General features: G+C 40.7%; 1 protein-coding gene across 2 annotated transcripts in view; it reads left to right on the forward strand.

The window, feature by feature from the left end:
- Nucleotides 1–1,071: 1,071 nt before the first annotated feature.
- PARL (presenilin associated rhomboid like) overlaps nt 1,072–20,775 on the forward strand; it is a 50,147-nt gene continuing 30,443 nt past the window's right edge. The window contains exons 1-4 of one of the 2 annotated variants that reach the window (XM_027061339.2): nt 1,072–1,232; nt 14,307–14,502; nt 14,992–15,132; nt 17,721–17,769. In XM_027061339.2, coding sequence (XP_026917140.1) covers nt 1,108–1,232; nt 14,307–14,502; nt 14,992–15,132; nt 17,721–17,769 — 511 coding nt within the window. In that variant the 5' untranslated portion in view covers nt 1,072–1,107. The remainder of the gene's footprint in view (nt 1,233–14,306; nt 14,503–14,991; nt 15,133–17,720; nt 17,770–20,775) is intronic. The other variant, XM_015063584.3, reaches the window with a different exon arrangement.

Here is a 20,775-nt window from a genome sequence, read left to right on the forward strand (position 1 = left end):
CACTCTTATATGGATCCTGAGAAACTTAACAGAAACCCATGGGGGAGGAGAAGGAAGAAAAAAAAGAGAAGAGGTTAGAATGGGAGAGAGCCAAAGCATAAGAGGCTCTTAAAAACTGAGAAAAACTGAGGGTTGATGGGGAGTGGGGGGGGGGGGGTAGGTGATGGGCATTGAAGAGGGCATCTTTTGGGATGAGCACTGGGTGTTGTATGGAAACCAATTTGACAATAAATTTCATATTAAAAAAAAAAAGTCAGGTGCTTAACCCACTGAGTCACCCAGGCACTCCTCCTGTTAATATTTATCAGTTTAATTTTCAGACCTGGCCAGGGACCTCAAGAAAATGGAGGAAAACTTTTTCCTCCCCTACAGCCTCCTAGAAAAGATGACAATTGAGGTTGGTCTGAAGGACAAGTTGGTTAGGTAGGTTGAGTAGGGAGAGAAGGGGAAGGTGTTTCAGACAGTGGGAATGGTATATGAACTCTGGAGAAGCAGGTGCCTTTAAGAAACTGCAAATCATACAGTTTGACTGCAGCTAAGGTCGGAGGGGGATGGAGTGGCAGGAAATAAAGCTGCCTGACAGGTAGGCAAGGTTGACTCATGACGTTTGTATTTCACCTAGAATCCGGAGTTTCATTTCAGGTTTGGACTTCTTGTTAAAGATCAGAGGCACATCCTCTTAAGTATGTCATAACATGAAACTAAGAGATCAGGAAAAAAGAGAAGTAATATAAGAAAACTTGGGTTGCAATGACGGTTCCTCCACTCCTTTCTGAGCCTCTGTAAACCAGCGGTGATAATGGCCGCCTCAACAGTTTTGCGAGGATTACACGCAGTAACTTCGGTAAAGTCCCTGGTACGTGGCATTACTCAATGAGTGCTAGTTTTTCCCTCTTTTTTTCCTCTGGACCTCATGTGTAAACGGGGCGGAGGCCGCGCCGCTCTCCCGAGCGCCCGCGGAACCCTTGGGTGCGTTGGGCCTCCGCTCAGCCGTGCAGGGGCGCTCTAGGCTGCTCCTCGGCGCTCTGTGGTTTTTCCTCCGCCCCGGAAGTGGTTCCGCGGCAGGGGTTCGTAAGGTCGGGCCATGGGGGGGCAGAGGTTGGGAAGATGGCGTGGCGAGGCTGGGCGCAGAGAGGCTGGGGCTGTGGCCGGGCGTGGGCTCCGCCGGCGGGCGGCCGCAGCTGCGAGGAGCTCACTGCGGCCCTGGCCCCGCCGCGACTGCTCGGACGCAGGTAAAGATCGCCTCTCCTGGCTTCTTTCTCCTCGGTTCCTCAGCTCTGGCCGAGCATCCTCGGGGGTGCAAGCCGTGGGGTCTCTGGAGCTGCCTTCGCTCACCCCTCTCCTCACCCGTCCCTTCCGGTTTCCGTCCTTTCTTCTCTCTCCTCTGTCCAGTCCTCGCTTCTCGCCGCGCCACTCTGCCCCGAGCCGGGGTGCACAGTGACCGGCCCTACTCTCCGTGAGCTCGCGCGGGCTGTTCCTTTTCCCATCCGGAAGGACGTGGGGGGAAGGGGAACTAGTCTCTGAGCGCTGAGGGCGTGCAACCCACATAATCCCGCGAGGGAGTTACTGGTACCATATTTTTAAGTGAAACGGTGACACAGGTGTTAGAATAGCAGAATTGAGAGTTTATTCTCTGTCAGTCTTTATAAACCTCTGTTCTACAAATTATTTTCTTTAGCGTTAAGAGAAAGAACTAAGGGAAGACGGGGTCAGAAGAGGGCATCCCTTTGCCTTCTACGAAGTCGTAGGAAAGGCTTTTTTTTTTTTTTTTAAGAATGGAGACCCTGGAATATTTTGTTTTCACATGATTTGGAAAGAAAACTGGTTTTCCCGAGTAGAAGCTGTATGAAGAGTGTTGTCTATCAGTGTTTGCTGCTTTTGTTTATTCACTTCTAAATTAGGAGAAAAATCCCTCAGCTGCCCAAGACTTTGATGTGTATTTAACTTGAAATTTGTTCCTGGGTGTGTGTTTGTTTGTTTTGAGAGTGAGTAGGGAGAGGGACAGAAGGAGAGAGAATCTCAAGTGGGCTACACGCGCAGCATGGAGCCCGACACCGGTTCGATCCCACTACTCTAGGATCATGACCTGAGCCGAAATCCAGAGCGGGAAACTCAACCAACTAAGCCACCCAGGTGCCCCTTGTTCCTGTTCTTTAATCCAGAGTTTCATCCTTCCCCGTTTGAGTTGGAGTTGGTTCCAGATGCCTGGAATCCGTCTGATTGTTGGTAGCAAGGAAAGGTAGAGCGTTCAACAGAGGGGCGGCCAGTAGCAAATATTGAGGGTCCATACTGGTAGAGCCATTACCCAATTTTAAGAATCACCTGGAGTGCTTGTAGAATGTATTTTCCAGGCCCCACCCCATCAACTCAGAAGGAGGGTAGGGAGTGGAGGAGCCTGTAGTTCTTACAAGGACTGCAAGTGAATCAGGATAGGGATTTGTGAAAACTTGCATACACACTGTACTTTAACTTCATGATACACCTTAACATGGAGATTCAGGCACTAATCTTAAACTCCTGGGGAGATGGAGAATGAGAAGGTCAGGTGGAGGTGGTAATAGATTTCAGGGGTCCAGGTTCCATAGTTTATCCCAAATCCCTATCAGAATTGCATGATTTGAGGGGAAAGAAAAATTAATATGGCTATTAGGAAACAACAGGTGTGTTAATATTAAAAATATGTGTAAGGAACGGAAAGTGAAAGACATTTTTGAGAGTGTGCGTGTGCCCGTGTAAGTAGGGAAAAGGGCAGAGAGGGAGAGGGAGAATCCCAAGCAGACTCCGTGCTGTCACTGCAGGGCCAAGGCAGGTCTTGATCCCATGTACTGTGAGCCTAAGCCAAGAGTAGGACTCTCAGCCAGTTGAGCCACCCAGGTACTCCTCATCTTTTTTTTTTTTAAGCTTGCCATTTATTTGCAGAGTTGGAAAATGACATTTTTATGGTTGCGTAGAAAAATGTGCATTAGAAAAGAATATGAGTAAGCCTGAAATAGTATATATGCCTACTCACCTCTGGAAACAAGCACTTTAAAGTTAATAGGAAGAATGAGTTACCTTGTATGTAACTTTATTAGGTCTGCTTTGACTTCTTGTATTTCTAAGATTAGTATACAGAAGAATGAAGCTAGAGGTGAGGTTAAAAGGCAGAGTTCTGGGCTTAATCCTTGTGATTCTGTTATGATAGGCCTGAAGCATGGCTGAGAATTTGCACTACAGGTAGTGATATAGAAGTTCTGTAAACTGGCAGGTCTAAGGCGGTCCACCAGCTAAAAATGGTTTCTACATTTTTAAAGGGTTGCAAAGCAAAATAATATGTGACAGATGTTTCTTCAACTAAAATAGTTAGTCTCTGTTCCTTTACAGAAAAAGGAAAAAATATCAGGCTCTTCAGAAGCTTTACCATTTTCAAATTTCTGGCAGCACTTCTGAGAAATGGTTTAGTGTTGAAAGAAGCCTGCATGATTTCATTTGTATGGAAGGATCTAAGAGACTAGTTGGTTGTTCAGTTATCTTCCCTGTTTAATTTACCATCTGTTAACTCAGGATAGGTTTTAAGAAAATAATTTGGTCATGCAAGTGTTTATGTCAAAATCCCCTCTCCCCTAAAAACATTTATTTTTAAGTGGAATGACTTTATTGTGTGTATCCTTGGACACATGCTGTCTCCATTTGAACATTAGGCCATTTCTACTCAATTTATTCATGAAAATCTTTAATAACATAGACATTAGTGCCAACTTGTACGTATATCCAAGTTGCACTGTTAAAAACAACTCATAAGACAATTCATCATTATGCCAACTAATACATAGATAATACTTTTTTCTATTTAAAAGTTATGGGATCATGTTAAAAAATTGAACTATAACAATTATATGACCAGTAGTGACTCAGGTATTCATGAGATCTTCCCACTTTGAGTGCATTAGACTGCTTTCACAAATTACTGGTTATTGGCGGAAGGACCAAAACAGAGCTAAATGGCAGGCATGTCTTTATGAGATGGTATATGCCTCTAATACCCCTCTCCTCCCATTCCGCTCTCCCCTCACACCATCCATTTTATCATGTTGTTTTTGTTTTCCGAATTTACTTAAGGTAAGTGATTTATTAAGTCATCTTTTCCATCTTTTGCACCGATGTGAATGGGTAGCGCTAAAGAACCTAAGCTTGTAAATATCTCTAACATTTGCATTTGGAGACATTTATCATGCTTTTCCTTCTTGAAAATTTAACACAAAGAAGTTTAACACAAAACTCCCCCTAAGGACAAGTTTTGTGTTAAGAAATTTAACACAAAACTCCCCCTAAGGACAATTGTACCTTGTCGTATAATGTGTGATGAAGTACTCCATCTAAAAGCATTTTTGTAAAAAAAAAAAAAAATTTGTACTAACAGAAAACCGTACTCTAACCAATCTCAGTGATTAGGGGAATTTATTGGTTTTTGCAGTTAAAAAAGTCCAGAAGCAGGACTGGTGAAACAAGATTTGGTGTTGCAGATTGTCACCGGGATTCCATTTTTCTTCATGGCTTGGCTCTGCTTCCTAAGTGTTAGCTTTATTCTCTCAGCATGCTGTCTCATTCTCATATCTCAAAATGGCTGTTAACAGCTCTTGGGACTATATACTTTTAGGTTCACATCCAGCAGAAAAAGTTCTCCAGTATTCAAACAAACTCTTGAAATTGAATTTCACTGGACCAACTTGGCCTGATTTGAGATACATGCCCATCCTTGAATCCTTTGAATTTGGCAGAGAGTGGGGTGCCTGGGTGGCTCAGTCGGTTAAGCGTCCGACTTCAGCTCAGGTCATGATCTCGTGATCCATGAGTTCGAGCCCCGTGTCGGGCTCTGGGCTGATGGCTCAGAGCCTGGAGCCTGCTTCCGATTCTGTGTCTCCCTCTCTGTGCCCCTCCCCCATTCATGCTCTGTCTCTCTTTGTCTCAAAAATAAATAAACATTAAAAAAATTTTTTTAAAGAAAAAAAAAAGAAATTGGCAGAGAGTGGGGTGTGTAGGTTAGCTTAAGCTAGTCCGGAGCTTGGGTGCTTCCCCCAACCAAATGGCTAGAAATTCCAGGACACTGTTACGAGAAGGAGAAAAGGGCATGGATGCTGGGGGTCAGTGAGGAATGCTCACTACTGTCAGCCCTAGTTAAATTTTCGTGTTTAAATTCTTTGTTACAAATCTGAATTTTTGTTAGTCCTAGTTAAATAGGATTAACCTGTACATAACCTTTTTTTAAGTTTATTTTGAGACAGAATGTGCGAATGGTGGAAGGGCAGAGAGGGAGAGAGAGAAATTTCCCAGGCAGGCTCTGCACCGATAGCAGAGAGCCTGATGCGAGGCTCGAACCCACAGACCGTGAGATCATGACCTGAGCCGAAGTCGGATGCTTAACTGACTGAGCCATCCAGATGCCCCTGTACATAACCATTCTAATTGAAGTAGAAATATTGTTAGGAGCGTGGGGGTTAGGTTCTAGCTCCTTGCTATTGAAAGTGGTTTGTGAACCATGCTTAGGCATCTCGGACCGTGGTGGCAAAGTTATTTTGTGAAAGGCCAGATAGAAAATGACCAGGCCACATATAGTCTCTGTCACATACTCTTTCTTTTCCTTTAAATAACTCTTTGGGCCACCTGAGTGGCTCATTCTGTTAACTGTCAGACTCTTGATTTCGGCTCAGGTCATAATCTTATGGTTCATAGGGCCGCACCTCAGGCTCTGGACTGACAGCTGAGGGTCTTGTTTGGGATTCTCTCCCTTTCTTCCCCTACCTTCACGCTAATGTGCCCTTCCTCTTTCTCTCCCTCCCTCCCTCCCTCCCTCCCTCCCTCTCTCTAAATAAGTAAACTTAAAAAAAAAAATCTTTAAAAATTTAAAACCTTAGCTGGAGGGCCAAATCCACCCTACAGGCCAAAGTTTGTCCTTTTGCAAGCTTGTTTAGAAATGCAGAATCTATTATTTTCCTCACCCCAGGCTTACTGATTTGGAATTTGATATTAACAAGATCCCCAGGTGATTTGTATGTATACTGAAGTTTTTCCCAAACCTGTGGTAAATCCCAACCCTGGCTGCACATGGGAATCAGCTGGGTAGCTCTTTAGTGATGCCTTCATGCCACCTCTGGAGACGAATTGGTATGAAGTGGAGCCATGGTACAGTATTTTTTAAAATATTTTCGAGAGAGAAAGAGAGTATGCACTTTTGTGGGGTGGGGGGGGAAGCAAAAAGGGAGACAGGATCCGAATGGGGCTCTGAGCTGACAGCCCAATGCATGGTTTGAACTCACAAACCATGGGATCGTGACCTCAGCTGAAGTCAGATGCTTAACTGACTGAGCCACCCAGGCACCCCCATAGTACAGTATTTTTAAGAGCTCACTAGGCAATTCTTATGTGTAGTATAGGGAAAGAAAAGCTGTTTTCCCTGTACCAATCTTACGCTCATTGGCTAGGGCCCTGTATAGACTGACAAAAGATGGATTCGCAAGAGAAAGACAAGCTTGTGAACATGTGCATTGCACATACACGAGGGGGCACTCCCTGATGAATAACACAAAGTTAGAATCTGGGTTTATATAGCATTTGAAAAACAACAAAGTTTTAGAGAAATGAGAAGACAAAGGACAAGGACTTTTGAGTTTTTAGGACAGCAAACTGTGGGCAAGCAATATATGAGGGAGCTAATGGATATAAGGCTGTTAGTAGATTTTTCTGGTGCCTTCTCTGGGCACATAAGTGTCTAGAGTTGTCTCATGATTCTATTTTTCCTGGTAGAGGATAGTGGGTACACCTTTACAAATTTATATCCTACTTTTAGGCACATGGGGCAGGGCAGAGTTTTTCTTATATCTGCTTCTCAGTTGCACTCAGCTCAAAACAGTCCTTATGCCATGGTGGCATGTTCTGCTCTTCAGGAGCCGGGATTGAGAATTACTGTTCTGAGACTAAGCTTTCAGTCATCGCTGCCTCTGCCGCAACTGATGGTAGATTAAAAAACATGGCAGCAGTAATTCACAGCTCCTCTCATCCATTTCTCTTATCTATTTCTCTATTTCCTGAAGCTGGGTTGGTCTTGTGATTTGTTCTGACCAGTAGCTTGTGGCAGAAATAATGTACAAGGTCCAGAGTCTGAGCCTTGAGAGGCCTTGCAGCTTTCACCTTTTCCCTCTTAGAACACTCCCAACTGCCATGACAGAAGCCCCCACTAGCTTGATTACTGAGAGACCATTTGGTGAGAGATGGCCAGCCTATAGCCCATACAGGCCCCAGGTGTGGGAGTGAGGCCATATTAGACTGCCCAGCTCCAGTTGAGCGCTCAAAGGACGGGTTGTGTAAGTGACCATAGGTGAGACCAGAAGGACTGCCCTCCTGAGGGCAGCTCACTTAGAAGGTCTTGAGAAATAATTATGGTTTCAGGACAGTTAAGTTTTGGGATGGTTTGTTATGCAACAATAAACGAGAAAACTGGGGAAGCTGCTGCCAAATCAGGATCTGCTGACCTAAGTAAGAACTATGCTGCCTTCACCATTATTTTCGCTTGCAAATTGATGCCTTATGTCTTGCCTTCTTATTCAGTTTTGACTTCAGGTATTGAATAGGTATAACACTAATCAAAAGGACATCTGGAACCTAACTGCAAGGATACCTGGGAAACAAAGTTTTTAGGTTTCCAGCCCCTGTGGTGTATGAACATGTGCTGGGTAATAGGAATAGATGTTCAGTGAACCAATGCATTGTACTTAATTCTGTCCAACAAGGTCTGTATGTCTAACTGTAATTCCCAATAATATGTTCTTTATATATATGTGTGTGTACATATACACACACATACATACACACACACACACACTTTTTTTTTTTTTTTTTTTTTTTTTAAGATTTTAAATCTACACTCGTCAGGCTCAAACTCACAACCTGAGTTGCATGCTCCACTGACTGAGCCAGCCAGGAGCCTCTGTGTGTGTGTATTTTTTTGTTTTTTTGTTTGTTTTTTTTGGTTTCACCTTCAAGATACATATATTTATTTTTTTTACTTTCTGTAATTTATTTTTTATAATTTACATCCAAGTTGGCACATGGTGCAACAATGATTTCAGGAGTAGATTCCTTAAGCCCCTTACTCATTTAGCCTATCCCCCTGCCCTCAACCCCTCCAGCAGCCCTCCATTAGTTCTTCATGTTTAAGAGTCTCTTATGGTTTTGTCCCCCTCCCTGTTTTTGTATTATTTTTGCTTCCCTTCCCTTATGTTCATCTGTTTTGTATCTTAAAGTCCTCATATGAGTGAAGTCATATGATATTTGTCTTTCTCTGACTAATTTTGCTTAGCATAATACCCTCTAGTTCCATCTACGTAGTTGCAAATGGCAAGATTTCATTCTTTTTGACTGCCAAGTAATACTCCATTATGTGTGTGTATGTGTGTATACACACACATCTTCTTTATTCATTTATCCATTGGTGGACATTTGGGCTCTTTCCATTCTTTGGCTACTGTTGATAGCACTGCTATAAAATTGGGGTTCATGGGTCCCTTCGAAACAGCATACCTGTATCCCTTGGATAAATATCTAGTAGTGCAATTGCTGGGTGGTAGGGTAGTGCTATTTGTAATTTTTTGAGGACCCTCCATACTTTTCCAGAATGACTGCACCAGTGTGCATTCCCACCAGCTGTGCAAAAGAGATCTTCTCTCTCCACATCCTTGTCAACCTCTGTTGTTGCCTGAGTTGTTAATGTTAGCCATTCTGACAAGTGTGAGGTGGTATCTCATTGTGATTTTGTATTTCCCTGATGAGTGATGTTGAGTATTTTTTCATGTGTCGATTGGCCATCTGGATGTCTTCTTTAGAGAAGTGTCTATTCATGTCTTTTGCCCATTTCTTCACTGGATTATTTGTTTTTTGGGAGTTGAGTTTGATAAGTTCTCTATAGATCTTGGATACTAAGCCTTTATCTGATGTGTCATTTGCAAATACCTTCTCCCATTCTGTTGGTTGCCTTTTAGTTTTGCTGATCGTTTCCTTCGCTGTTCAGAAGTTTTTTATTTTGAAGAAGTCACGATGGTTCATTTTTGCTTTGGTTTCCTTTGCCTCCAGAGATGTGTTGAGTAGAAGTTGCTGTAGCCCAGGTCAAAGAGGTTTTTACCTGCTTTCTCCTCGAGGATTTTGGTGGCTTTATGTCTTACATTTAGGTCTTTCATCCATTTTGAGTTTGTATCTGTGTATGGTGTAAGAAAGTAGTCCAGGTTCATTTTTCTGCATGTCGCTGTCCAGTTTTCTCAGCACCATTTGCTGAAGAGACTGTCTTTATTCCATTGGCTATTCTTTCCTGCTTTTTCAGAGGTTAGTTGGCCATATGTTTCTGGGTCCATTTCTGGGTTGCCTATTCTGTTCCATTGATCTGAGTGTCTGTTTTTGTGCCATGTGTGTATTCTTAATATATGTACTCTGCATCTGAATTTAACCTTGGAGCCAACTTGTGTCACATATTCTTGGTGTCCTTGGCCTCATACTTATTTCTAAGGTGAATATTATTCTCAGCAAAAGGTCTGAGTTTGCTTCAAGTTTAGGTTCCCGACCTGGTGTGTTTGTGTTCCTTTTCAAACATTGCACTTCAGAATTTGAAATAAATCGATGAGCCGTGGAAGTAATCTTTCATTAGATCTGATTGAGTACGTTTCTTCTATTATTATACCATTAGAGATACAAAGAAGTCTCATTCTTCATCTTTCTTGGTCTAATAAGAAAAAAAAGTAACGTCAGAAAACAACACTGGGTTACAACTTGTGGTCTTTAAAGGGAACATATTCCTTTTACTTTATGTCACATTTTTGTTTTTTGGCCCAAAGTGGTGATGTTACTTTATTTATTAACCTAGCTCCGTGTTGCTTTGAATTGTTTAGTAAAAATTAAATCCAGAGGCACCTGGGTTGCTCAGTTGGTTAAGTGTCTGACTTTGGCTCAGGTTATTATCTCACAGTTCGTGAGTTCCCGTCCCAAGTCAGGCTCTGTGCTAACAGCTGGGAGCCTGCTTCAGATTCTTTGTCTCCCTCTCTCTTTGCCTCTCCCCCACTTGTTCTCTCTCTCTGTCTCTCTCTAACATAAACAAACATTAAAAAATAATTTAAAAATTCAATTGTAGAGTGTTAACATTTGCCACCTAAAAATATTTTTAGTGTTTTTATTTTTTTGAGAAAGAGAAAGAGAGCATGAGCAGGAGTGGGGCAGAGAGAGAGAGAGGGAACACAGAATCCGAAGCAGGATCCGGGCTCTGAGCTGTCAGCACAGAGCCTGACTGGGGCCCAAACCATGAGATCATGACCTGGGCTGAGGTTGGAGGCTAACCAAACTGAGCCACCCAGGCGCCCCAATATTTGCCACTTTAAAGGTGTTGTCATGAATACATTCGACTGTAAGTAAATTTATTGTTTAAATGAGGGGGGTAGTTTGGGGCGCCTGGGTAGCTCAGTTGGTTAAGCATCCGACTTCAACTCAGGTCATGATCTCATGGTTCATGAGTTTGAGCCCTGCGTCAGGCCCTGTGCTGACAGCTTGAAGCCTGGAACCTACTTCACATTCTGTGTCTCCCTCTCTCTCTGCCCCTCCCCCACTCACACTCTGTGTCTGTCTCTCTCTCTCTCTCTCTCAAAAATAAAATAAAAACATAAAAAAATTAAAAATAAATGAGGGGAGTAGTCTAAGTAGATGGAGGTAAGTGGCTACTGTCTGCTCAGTGGGTCAAAAATGCCAGTATTTGAATCTCTTGGCATTCAAGATGACTGCCCCGGGGCGGCTGGGTGGCTCAGACAGTTAAGCACCGGACTTCTGGCTGAGGTCATGATCTCACAGTTCACATCGGACTCTGTGCTGACAGCTCAGAGCCTGGAGCCTGCTTTGGATTCTGTGTCTCCCTCTTTCTCTGTCCCTTCCCTACTCACGCTCTGTCTCTCCTTCTCTCAAAAATAAACATTAAAAAAAAAGATGACTGCCCCAAATCTAGGCATTTACATCCCCATTCAAGGCAAACAGAAGGGGGGAGGGGTGTGACCTTGGTGATATGCCAATTTTTATCAGATAAACAAAATCTTCCCAAGAGGTACCTAAAAAATTATTTTTTTGTTTTTTAAGTGTATTTATTTATTATTGGAAGAGGGAGAGTGTGAGCTGGGGAGGGGCAGACAGAAAGGGAGAGGGAGAATCCCAAGCAGTCTCCATGCCAGCAGCACAGAGCCTGACATGGGGCTCCAACCTACAAACTGTGAGATCATTACCTGAGCTGAAGCCAAGAGTCAGATGCTTAACCGACTGAGTCACTCTGGGGAACCCCTAAGAAACTCTTGTCTCTCGTTTTGTCCGAATTCTGTAATATGGCCACCTTCTGCCATAAAGGATGCTGGAAACGTGAAGATACTTATCTTTTTTAGTCTCTGCAGAAAAAGGCAAGAGAAAAAGAACTAGACATAGATTTGGGATTAGCTATTTAACAGTATTTGCTAAAGGATATTCATAATTCTGGTAACAGGGCTCTGAAGGAAGTTCAGAGCCAGTCAGGGCAACATTGGCTTTGTTTGAATAAGTTCATCACTTTTCAAAATAGATTTCCTTGAAAAGAATAGCACTTATTTAGAAGTATAAGTTATGAGTTATTAAAGATTTGGAGGTAAATTACTTTATCACTATTGCCCACCCTCACTATGTGACTTCTGAGAAGTTGATTTGTGGAGTGGACTCAGAATTTTGAAAGAGCATACTAGGCAAGTAATAGTAATAATAGTCACTATGCCATTTTTCTGAGTTTTGTTTGTTTCCAGATGCCTACTAGACACCATCTAGGTATCCTACAATGCTAACAATACTTGATGTGTGTTAAGTGTTAAATGTATGGCCCATGGATTGTGGCAAATGTATACACCTATGGAACCATCACTGAAAGATAAACATTGTTTTGCTCAACAGTGTTCCTGAGATCGATCCATAATGTGTGATCAGTAGTTTTTTGTTGAGTAGTACTGCATTGTATGAATATTCCACAGTTTATCCTTTCCCCTTTTGATGGAAATTGAAGTTCCAGTTCTTTGGCTATTAGAATAGAGCTGCCATGACCACAAGCATTTTGAACACTGCCCAACATAGAATTTTTCATGTTTTATCTTCCAGTTTCCTGTTTTGGTGCTTCTGATTTCCCTTGTCTTGGTGAATACTACCATCTTCCTTTCAGTTATTCTTAATAGAACTGACAATCATTCTTGACCTCCTTCTAATATAATTATTGGCCTTTGTTAGGGACTGGGCTTAGTGATAGAGGTACAGTGAATACAGAATTGTCCAGTTGTGGTAGAGGCAATAGTTGATGTAAGTAAAAGAGTCTATACAGGTTGCTTTGGGACTCTAGGAGTCCGAAGGAGACCCCCACTCTGGGCTTCCTGGAGGAGGAGATAAAGGTACCAAAGGGAGGTACCAGACAGAGGAGTAGCCCTGCTGAGTTTGATAGAAGAATGGAAAATTATTGTGGGGTTTAGAGCAGGAGAATGACATTACATTTGTGCTTAATAAAATGTGGAGGATGAATTGGAGTGGGACAATATTAGAAGCAATGAGACCTGTTAGAAAATAGTAGAGTGTTCCAAGTCAGAAGGGATGAACTAAGGAGTTGTCCTGGAATTGGGGAGAGATTTTTGGCCCTCTGAAGAGGCATTTGAGGAACTGTTGAATGTTTGAGAAAAAGTGGTAGGAGGAAAAACAACATGTTAAGATAAAATGTTTGGAGTTAAGTAAGCTGTTGCTGTAATCCAGGCATGAGGTGAGGGACTAAGAATGAAAAAAATATTTTTATTTGACAGTTTGTTTTTCATTGGACGGAGAGAGTAAAGGAGAGAGAACTCCAAAATGACATCTAGATTTTTTAACCTCAGTGATTGAAAGAACTGTGGTCTCTCCAGAAGATTGAGGATGTCAGCCATTTGCAACTACGTGGATGGAACTAGAGAGTATTATGCTAAGCGAAATTAGAGAAAGACAAATATCATATGACTTCACTCATATGAGAAATTTAAGATACAAAACAGGTGAACATAAGGGAAGGGAAGCAAAAATAATATAAAAACAGGGAGGGGGACAAAACATACGAGACTCTTATATATAGAGAACAAACAGGGTTGCTGGAGGGGCTGTGGGTACAGGGATGGTCTAAATGGGTAAGGGGCATTAGGAATCTACTCTTGAAATCATTATTGCACTACATGTTGCACTAACTTGGATGTAAATTAAAAAATAAATTAATTAAAAAGAGAAAGATTGAGGATGTCAGAAAATGGAGCTGTTTATAGAGGTGGAGTTTTCTTTTAATACATTGGTTTTAAAGTAATTGGGAGCATATCCAAATGGAAATATTCAGTATATGGTTGGAAATACAATATAGAAGATGGAAGTTAAGACTAAAGAAATATATTTGAATCATTTACTTACAAGTCATCCAGGCCACAGAAATACATTTATTCTTCAAAGTTTTGGAAGGCCTTTCAGATTTCTGCTTTCAAGGTGCTTTGAGTCTGGAAAGATGGTATGTTTAGAGTACAATGGGAACAAACAGCAAGGGGATTCTACATTGTCTACTTAGGAGAAGTTAGAGTTTTACAAAAGAAAAAAAAAAACTCTTCATGGATTTGTATCGGTTGAATGGAGAGTGTGTAGAGGAACTATTGGAGCCTTTGAGAATATCTGTCACTAAGGGATAGGAAAAAAGAGGGGCCATCAGGCAAGTGAATTTGAAGAATAGGGAATGCAATCTTATGGGAACTAGGCAGAGCTGGTAAGTATCATCGATAGTGTCAAATATTTTGAGGTCGAGCTATGAGGACTCAAAACAACAAAACCTGGGTGAGCCTGGGTGGCTCAGTTGGTTGAGCGTCCGACTTCGGTTCAGGTCATGATCTCACGGTTCGTGAGTTCAGACTCCATTTCGGGCTCTGTGCTGACAGCTTGGAGTCTGGAGCCTGCTTCGGATTCTGTGTCTCCCTCTCTCTCTGTTCTTCCCCCATTCATGCTCTGTCCCTCTCTCTCTCCTTCAAAAATAAATAAAAACATTTAAAAAAAATAATAAATAAAGTTGCTATATTTTTCTAGAAAGGCACGGTTCAGTGTTTTGAATTTGAATTCTACCTGGGAGTAGGCATCTTGGCTTCTTTGGAGCTACAGAGTGAGAATGAACTAAGATGTTGATGATGGCAGGCCAGGGGTGAGGCTCATAGAGGTTGATGTTTCCAAGACAGTGCTCTTGGTAATCTCTTATTTTCCCCTTAAAGGTTTAACTTTTTTATTCAGCAAAAATGTGGATTCAGAAAAGCACCCAGGAAGGTTGAACCTAGAAGATCAGACTCTGGAACAACTGGTGAAACATACAAGAGAAGTGCTTTGATTCCTCCTGTAGAAGAAACAGTCTTTTATCCTTCTCCCTATCCTATAAGGACCCTTATAAAGCCCTTGTTTTTCACTGTTGGGGTAAGTGCTCATGTCACTAGGAGTCACCTAACTTGCTGCTGGTGTAGTGTTGAAGTACTGTTTGTCCTGTTTGGTCTATCTTAAAGGCAAGTGGAGGGGGATTTAAAGGATCTGGGTATCTGGGGTCATGAATGATTACAGGAGAATGTGAATTTAGTAATTACTATTAGAATCTGGTTCATTTATGTAAGCCCTGTAGAAGAAACTTATGGGCCTGTTATTTGGGGTAACTTTTCATGTGATACTAAGTTGATACTTTGAATTTTACTTGAAAATTTCTGGCTGTAAACAGGCTCCAGGGTACTGTGGAGTTAATAAAATGTGGGAACAGTTAAATATTCTTTTCACCTAATAGGTTTTACTGTGCCAGATGTTCCCGTTCCTTCTGTTGCTTTGTAAGAAGCAATGAAAATGAAATATTGTCCTTGGAACTATGTGTAGATCTATTTCTCTTTTGAATTTATTTTGTGATATATTAATTTTATGTAGTTTACAGGCTGTGCATTTGGATCAGCTGCCATTTGGCAATATGAATCACTGAAATCCAGGGTCCAGAGTTATTTTGATGGTATAAAAGCTGATTGGTTGGATAGCATAAGACCACAGAAGGAAGGAGACTTCAGAAAGGAGGTAAAGATAAACATGGCTTTCTTCTAGTTGATCATAAATTTTGAAGTCTGGTTATTTGTGAAGTGTTTTTAGTGACTGACGACCTTTAGATCAGCAAATATGTAGTTAGTGAATTTAATATTCTTCTTTAGAGTCATTTCATTGTGGTGAGTATTTACTTATGCTTTGCATGTCTGGCAATATTGTACTTGACAGTGTTCCAGGAAGTTTGTACCTCTACCCACATGTATCAAAAATCAAGTTGCTAAAAATTAATGTTGTGGTGTCGCTCTCAGCCCTACTAAAGTTGAAGGGCTGCTGTTTTGTATCACCTTGCTGGATTATTTTAGAGTCCATATTAGAATCATAGGCAGTTTTTCAAAACATTTATGCTTCAGGTATAGAAATATTATGTGGATTTTATTTTTAAGTAATCTCTACACCCAGTGTGGGGCTCATACTTACAGCCCTGAGATCAAGAGTCATATGCTCCACTGACCAAACCAGCCAGGCACCCCTATTATGTGGATTTTAAAAAGCTCGGTGACATGTTTACATTCCTTTGATAAATACCCTCTGTGGAGTATTTCTAACTGCTCAGGGCATGAGGATGCAAGAAAAGGGTACAAATATAGAGCTTTTAGAACTTTTCATTATTTCACATGTAAGTTGGTGACCCTCTTTCAATTTCTTAACTGTTTTTTTTGTTTTACAAATGTTGCCTTTCAAATAAAATATGTTTATGTCATTTGGCAATACTTATTGAGCACTGAGGCCTTAAGTTAATATGTGGATCCAGGTTCATTTGGTTTTCAAGCACCTTTGGTTTTTTTGTGTGTGACACATGCCTCTCTACTTGGGAGAGAAAGTTGATGTCTGCTTAATTTTCTCCTAATGATAATTCAGCGTTCTTCAAAGTACAAAGAAGTATTCATTCTTCGTTTCCCCATAGACATGCAAGTAGCATGAGCCATACCTGTTTTAGAGAGGCTTTGTGTCAGAAGGACAGTGGGTGTAATATTTGCAGGTGAAAGCTACAATAGTTAACAGTGATTTATTCAGTACAATATGTTTGAGGAGGTAATAACACTGACCTGTTCCATAATCTTGGATTCCTTAGAATGCTATGGGTTTCCAGCACATGGCTGTATTATAAAGTTTTGATGGCCCAGTTGGTTCTTTAGAATGGTGAAAAGTGACACAAGCAATATACATAATCTTTTCCAAAGATGGATTTGTTTATACTAGGTAAACAAATGATAGGTTATAAAATATAAAATCCATGCCCATTTAAGAAAATTAAAACGATACATAAATATAACATGGGGAGCAAAAGCCCTGGGAACCCCTGCCACACCACTATATATTGTAGGGAGTAAGGTCTGAAAGCTCATACACAATTGAATTATAAATACAAAACTGGAATCATTGCATATGGATCAATATACATACTGATCTGTAACTTTTTTTTTTTTAACGTTGGATTTCTTTCTGTACAAAGTATGGTTCAATTTCATAGTTAGAATTTGTTTTTTAGGGGCACCTGGATGGCTCAGTTGATGAAGCATCCAATTCTTGATCTCAGCTCAGGTCAATCAGGATCTCATGGTTGGTGAGATCGAGCCCCATGTTGGGTTCTGTGCTGATAGCGCGGAACCTGTTTGGGACTCTCTCCCATCTCTGCCCCTCTCTGTGCGTTTTTTTTTTCTCTCTCTCTCTCTCTCAAATAAATAAACTTAAAAAAGATATATTTTTTACTTTAAAACTTTCGTCATGGAAAAATTTCAAACAGATATAATAAAGAAAAATATAATGAACCCCTGTCATCCATCTTCAGTGATTATTGACACAAGGCCAACTTTGTTTCCCTTCTCTCCCCACCACTGATTACTGTAAAGCAAATCCTAGGCTTATTTTGATGTGTGTCTTTTTTTCTAAACCTCAAATTATCATACCTTAAAAGGTAATTTTAGAAAATATTCTTGGTTAGGATTCTACAACTAGATTGGACCTTGGTGAATAATCACTTAAATTTGATACCTATCTACATCTGATAGTGTGCTAGGTGCTTTATGTTATTGATATTTCTCACAGCAGTACTGCCACTTGTCTGTTTACTGTCTGCATTTCATATGTCAGATAACAAGTGTAGGAGTAATTTGTCTGATGTCCCAGAGCTAGACAGTCGCTCTGTGGAGAATGTGAGCTAGCTATAAAGCACCTGCTTTTCTGTTTTGCCACATATTTATTATGTCTGTTTATTGGTAAGTTTAAAATATTTTCCTAACGTTTATTCATTTTTGAGAGACAGTGCAAGCAGGGATGGGGAAGAGAGAGAGGGAGACACAGAATCCGAAGCAGGCTCCTGGCTCCAGACTCTGAGCTGTCAGCATAGAGCCTGAGATGGGGCTCGAACTCAGGAACTATGAGATCGTGACCTGAGCTGAAGTTGACTCTTAACTGACTGAGCCACCCAGGCGTCCCTGTTTATGGGTATTTTTACACATGAGGAATCTTTTTATGCACAAAGCTTTTTCTCTCTGGCTTTTCATTTTTCTAGCCCGAAAGTATTTACCATATGGTGATAGGCAATTTTCCTTCTGTTTTAGATTAACAAGTGGTGGAATAACCTAAGTGATGGCCAGCGGACTGTGACAGGTTTGTGTTAGCTTACACGTTTTAGCCATTCAAGGGAAGAGAAATCAAACCAAAAGGTACAGTATGTCACAGTCAATGGCTTTTGTACTCTGCTCACCAGTGGTTTAGAAGACAGAGTCTCTGTACCTTCAGGCTAATGTAATAGTATAACAAGTAGTGTGGCATAATGGTATACATGATGCTGTGGGTCAGTTGCTTTCTAATTTTGACGTAGTATGACACTGATCAAATAATCTATCTTTGTTGTAGAATCCTAGCTTGTGTAATAGGTTGTATTTATCACTTCCCTATTAAAGAAATTAAAGGGGATATTGATTAAGCACCTTCTTTATGCAGAATGCTTTATACACATTCTCTCCCTACCTCACAGCATTGTTTACCGGGTAGTTACCTCCCTTTTTACCAATAAGGAATGGCTTTCAGAGAAGGAACTTTTCCAAAGGTCACACTGCTAGTAAGTAGTAGAGCTAAGTTGCAAAACCCAGGTCTGTCTCATTCTGAAACTGATTTTCTCTTTACCATGCTGTTTATAAAATCCTCTTTGAATAAATATAAGCATGCCATGCATGTCACCATGATAATTTAATTTTTGTTCTTTGTAAATTTTTATGACAGACAAAGCTGGCTTTTCAAAGTAACACACAATATTTTATGGACTTAGTTACTTGAGAAATTTGGGGAAATGGATTTGAAAGTTTAACAATTGTACAGATAGGAAAAAAAATCTTCCTAGAAAAATAGCAAAATACTGCTTTTTCTCAAATACAGTTAGTCTTAATGGTACTCTTAATTTTTTTACCTACCTAAGTGGAGAAAAGGTGCTTATTTTCTTCCTTTGGACTCTTTCCTCTGTCTGGAAGGTTTACTTTTTCTGTCTCCTTGTTGGAACCTGAACTGGTTTTTTAAGCTTATGCTTCAGACATTTCTTCTCATAGGAAATGTTACTGGACTGAAGTGGGTCTGCTCCTTGCTGAGCTATAGACCGACTACACAGGTGGAGTTGCCTCACAAGGTTATCCTTATTTGTACAAATAAGGAGACCATGGGGAATAATTTCCGAAGCCATGACTCTCTGACAGGGGTAAGCAGGCTCCTTTCATCAGGGCTTGAGATGAATATTGAGAAGGCACTTTGTGATTTGTCTGTCCAGGCTTCCCCTCACATGTTTCTTTTCCTGTTACAGCAGTTCATTAGTATCTAAAAGATGAAAGTGACCATTAGGCAGAAGCTTCTGGGAGTTTCCTGAGTTCAGGGAGTCTTGCTGGTAACAGAAGTGCTTTCATTTTTTTGAACTCATTGCACTTTTCAATCATTGATAACACAGCCTGCCTTAGTAATTGTGCATGAAGCATCGTAAAGGACAACGATGAGATTTTTCTTTTCTTTTTTTTTTTTTTTTTTCACTTTTTGTAGCAACTAGCACATGTCTTGCACACACAGTAAGGGCACTTGATGAAAATCTGTTAAGTGAATGAATGTTAAATGGACTCTTGAATCAAAGGATTGAGATTTTTCAAAAGTATATTGCCATACTGTAGAATTGATTAGTCAGTGAGGTTTAATAAATATGCTACCTTTCAAGATAGCTCTATACTAGCACATCTCTTTCCATTGGGATTAACAGGAGAGTTTTGGTTTGTTTGCTTGTTCTCTGAAAGTAACCAAAATTAACAGTATTTCCTTGGGATAGCAAAGTTTTGATTTCCTTTGACATTTTCAGATTTTATGCCATTAAATATTTGAAGAAACTTGGGGTCAGAATTTAAAATATTTCTCATGCCAGGGGTGCCTGCCTGGTTGCTCAATTGGTTAAGCATCTGACTCTTGGTTCTGGCTCAGGTTGTGATCTAGCGGTTCATTGAGCCCATGTTGGGCTGTGTGCTGACAGTGTGGAGCCTGCTTGGAATTCTCTCTCCCCTTTTCTCTGCCCATCCCCTGCTCGCGCATGTGCTCTCTCAAAATAAACATTAAAAAAATAAAATATTTCTCATGCCAGTACATAGTGTATTCAAAGAAATTGGTATTTGGAGATAACTGAAAATCAGAATTTCCCCTAGCTTTTTTCTTTTCTTTTAGTCTAATCATTTATTTGGCACATAGGATGTAGCAGTAGGAAGAGACAGATGTTTTTAATCTAACTAGCAGCTTGTATTTAAAGTATTTTGAACCACATAAACATGAGCAGTCATGCCAAATCCTTATTGTGAAGTTATCTAAGTGACTTTAAAAGCTGAGGAAATGCTCTTTGATCCATTCAGTGTCACCTCAAACTTCTGTTGTAGGAAATAATTATTTTGGTAGCAGTGAGGCTAGCTATACAACATTTGTTAGTAATGTTTAATAAGTTATATACTAAGAGTCTCATGTTTATGTGCTATTCTCACGATTACAGTTACGTCTTGTCTCTTCAGAAGTGTCCATTCATCCAGCTTACCTTGCTTAGCTCTCCCAGTTGCTTCCTTTGGGCTGATCCTAAATGAGGTTGGCTTAGCTCCTGATTTTATTTGAGGATTGATTTATGGGGTGACAGATTGACTCTGTACCACTCTCTTTCTTGGATAGCACATGTTTTCTGTTGTTGTTGTTTTGTTTTCCTTTTTGCATTTTGAAAGAACTTGAAAAGTCCTTTCAAAGCTCTTTGAGACCAGTGTGTTTCTTTGCTTTGTAGTATTCACTCCTGGGTAGTGGCAACATGAAAGCTCTGGTAGGTTAAGGATGTCTGATTGTTACATTGAACATTTCACATAAGGACTCCTTGCTGTCTGAATCTAATGAGCTCCTGAATTTGGATGGCAAGATTTTGGATATAGGAAGTTCAGGCACATAGTTGAGGCATAGGAAATGTTTGGTTCCCGAGCTTGAGATAGCAAGGGGTATCTCAGATTTACCCATATCTCTTTGGTTCCTAGGTTTAGATAAGAACAAATCATAAAGGATACCTGTAATTTATTGTTAAGGTAGAGTCCAGTGATGAGGTGAAAAACCTCCCTGCCTTAGAGTTGATGA

Source organism: Acinonyx jubatus, chromosome C2 (genome assembly GCF_027475565.1).
Source record: "Acinonyx jubatus isolate Ajub_Pintada_27869175 chromosome C2, VMU_Ajub_asm_v1.0, whole genome shotgun sequence".
NCBI lineage: Eukaryota > Metazoa > Chordata > Mammalia > Carnivora > Felidae > Acinonyx > Acinonyx jubatus.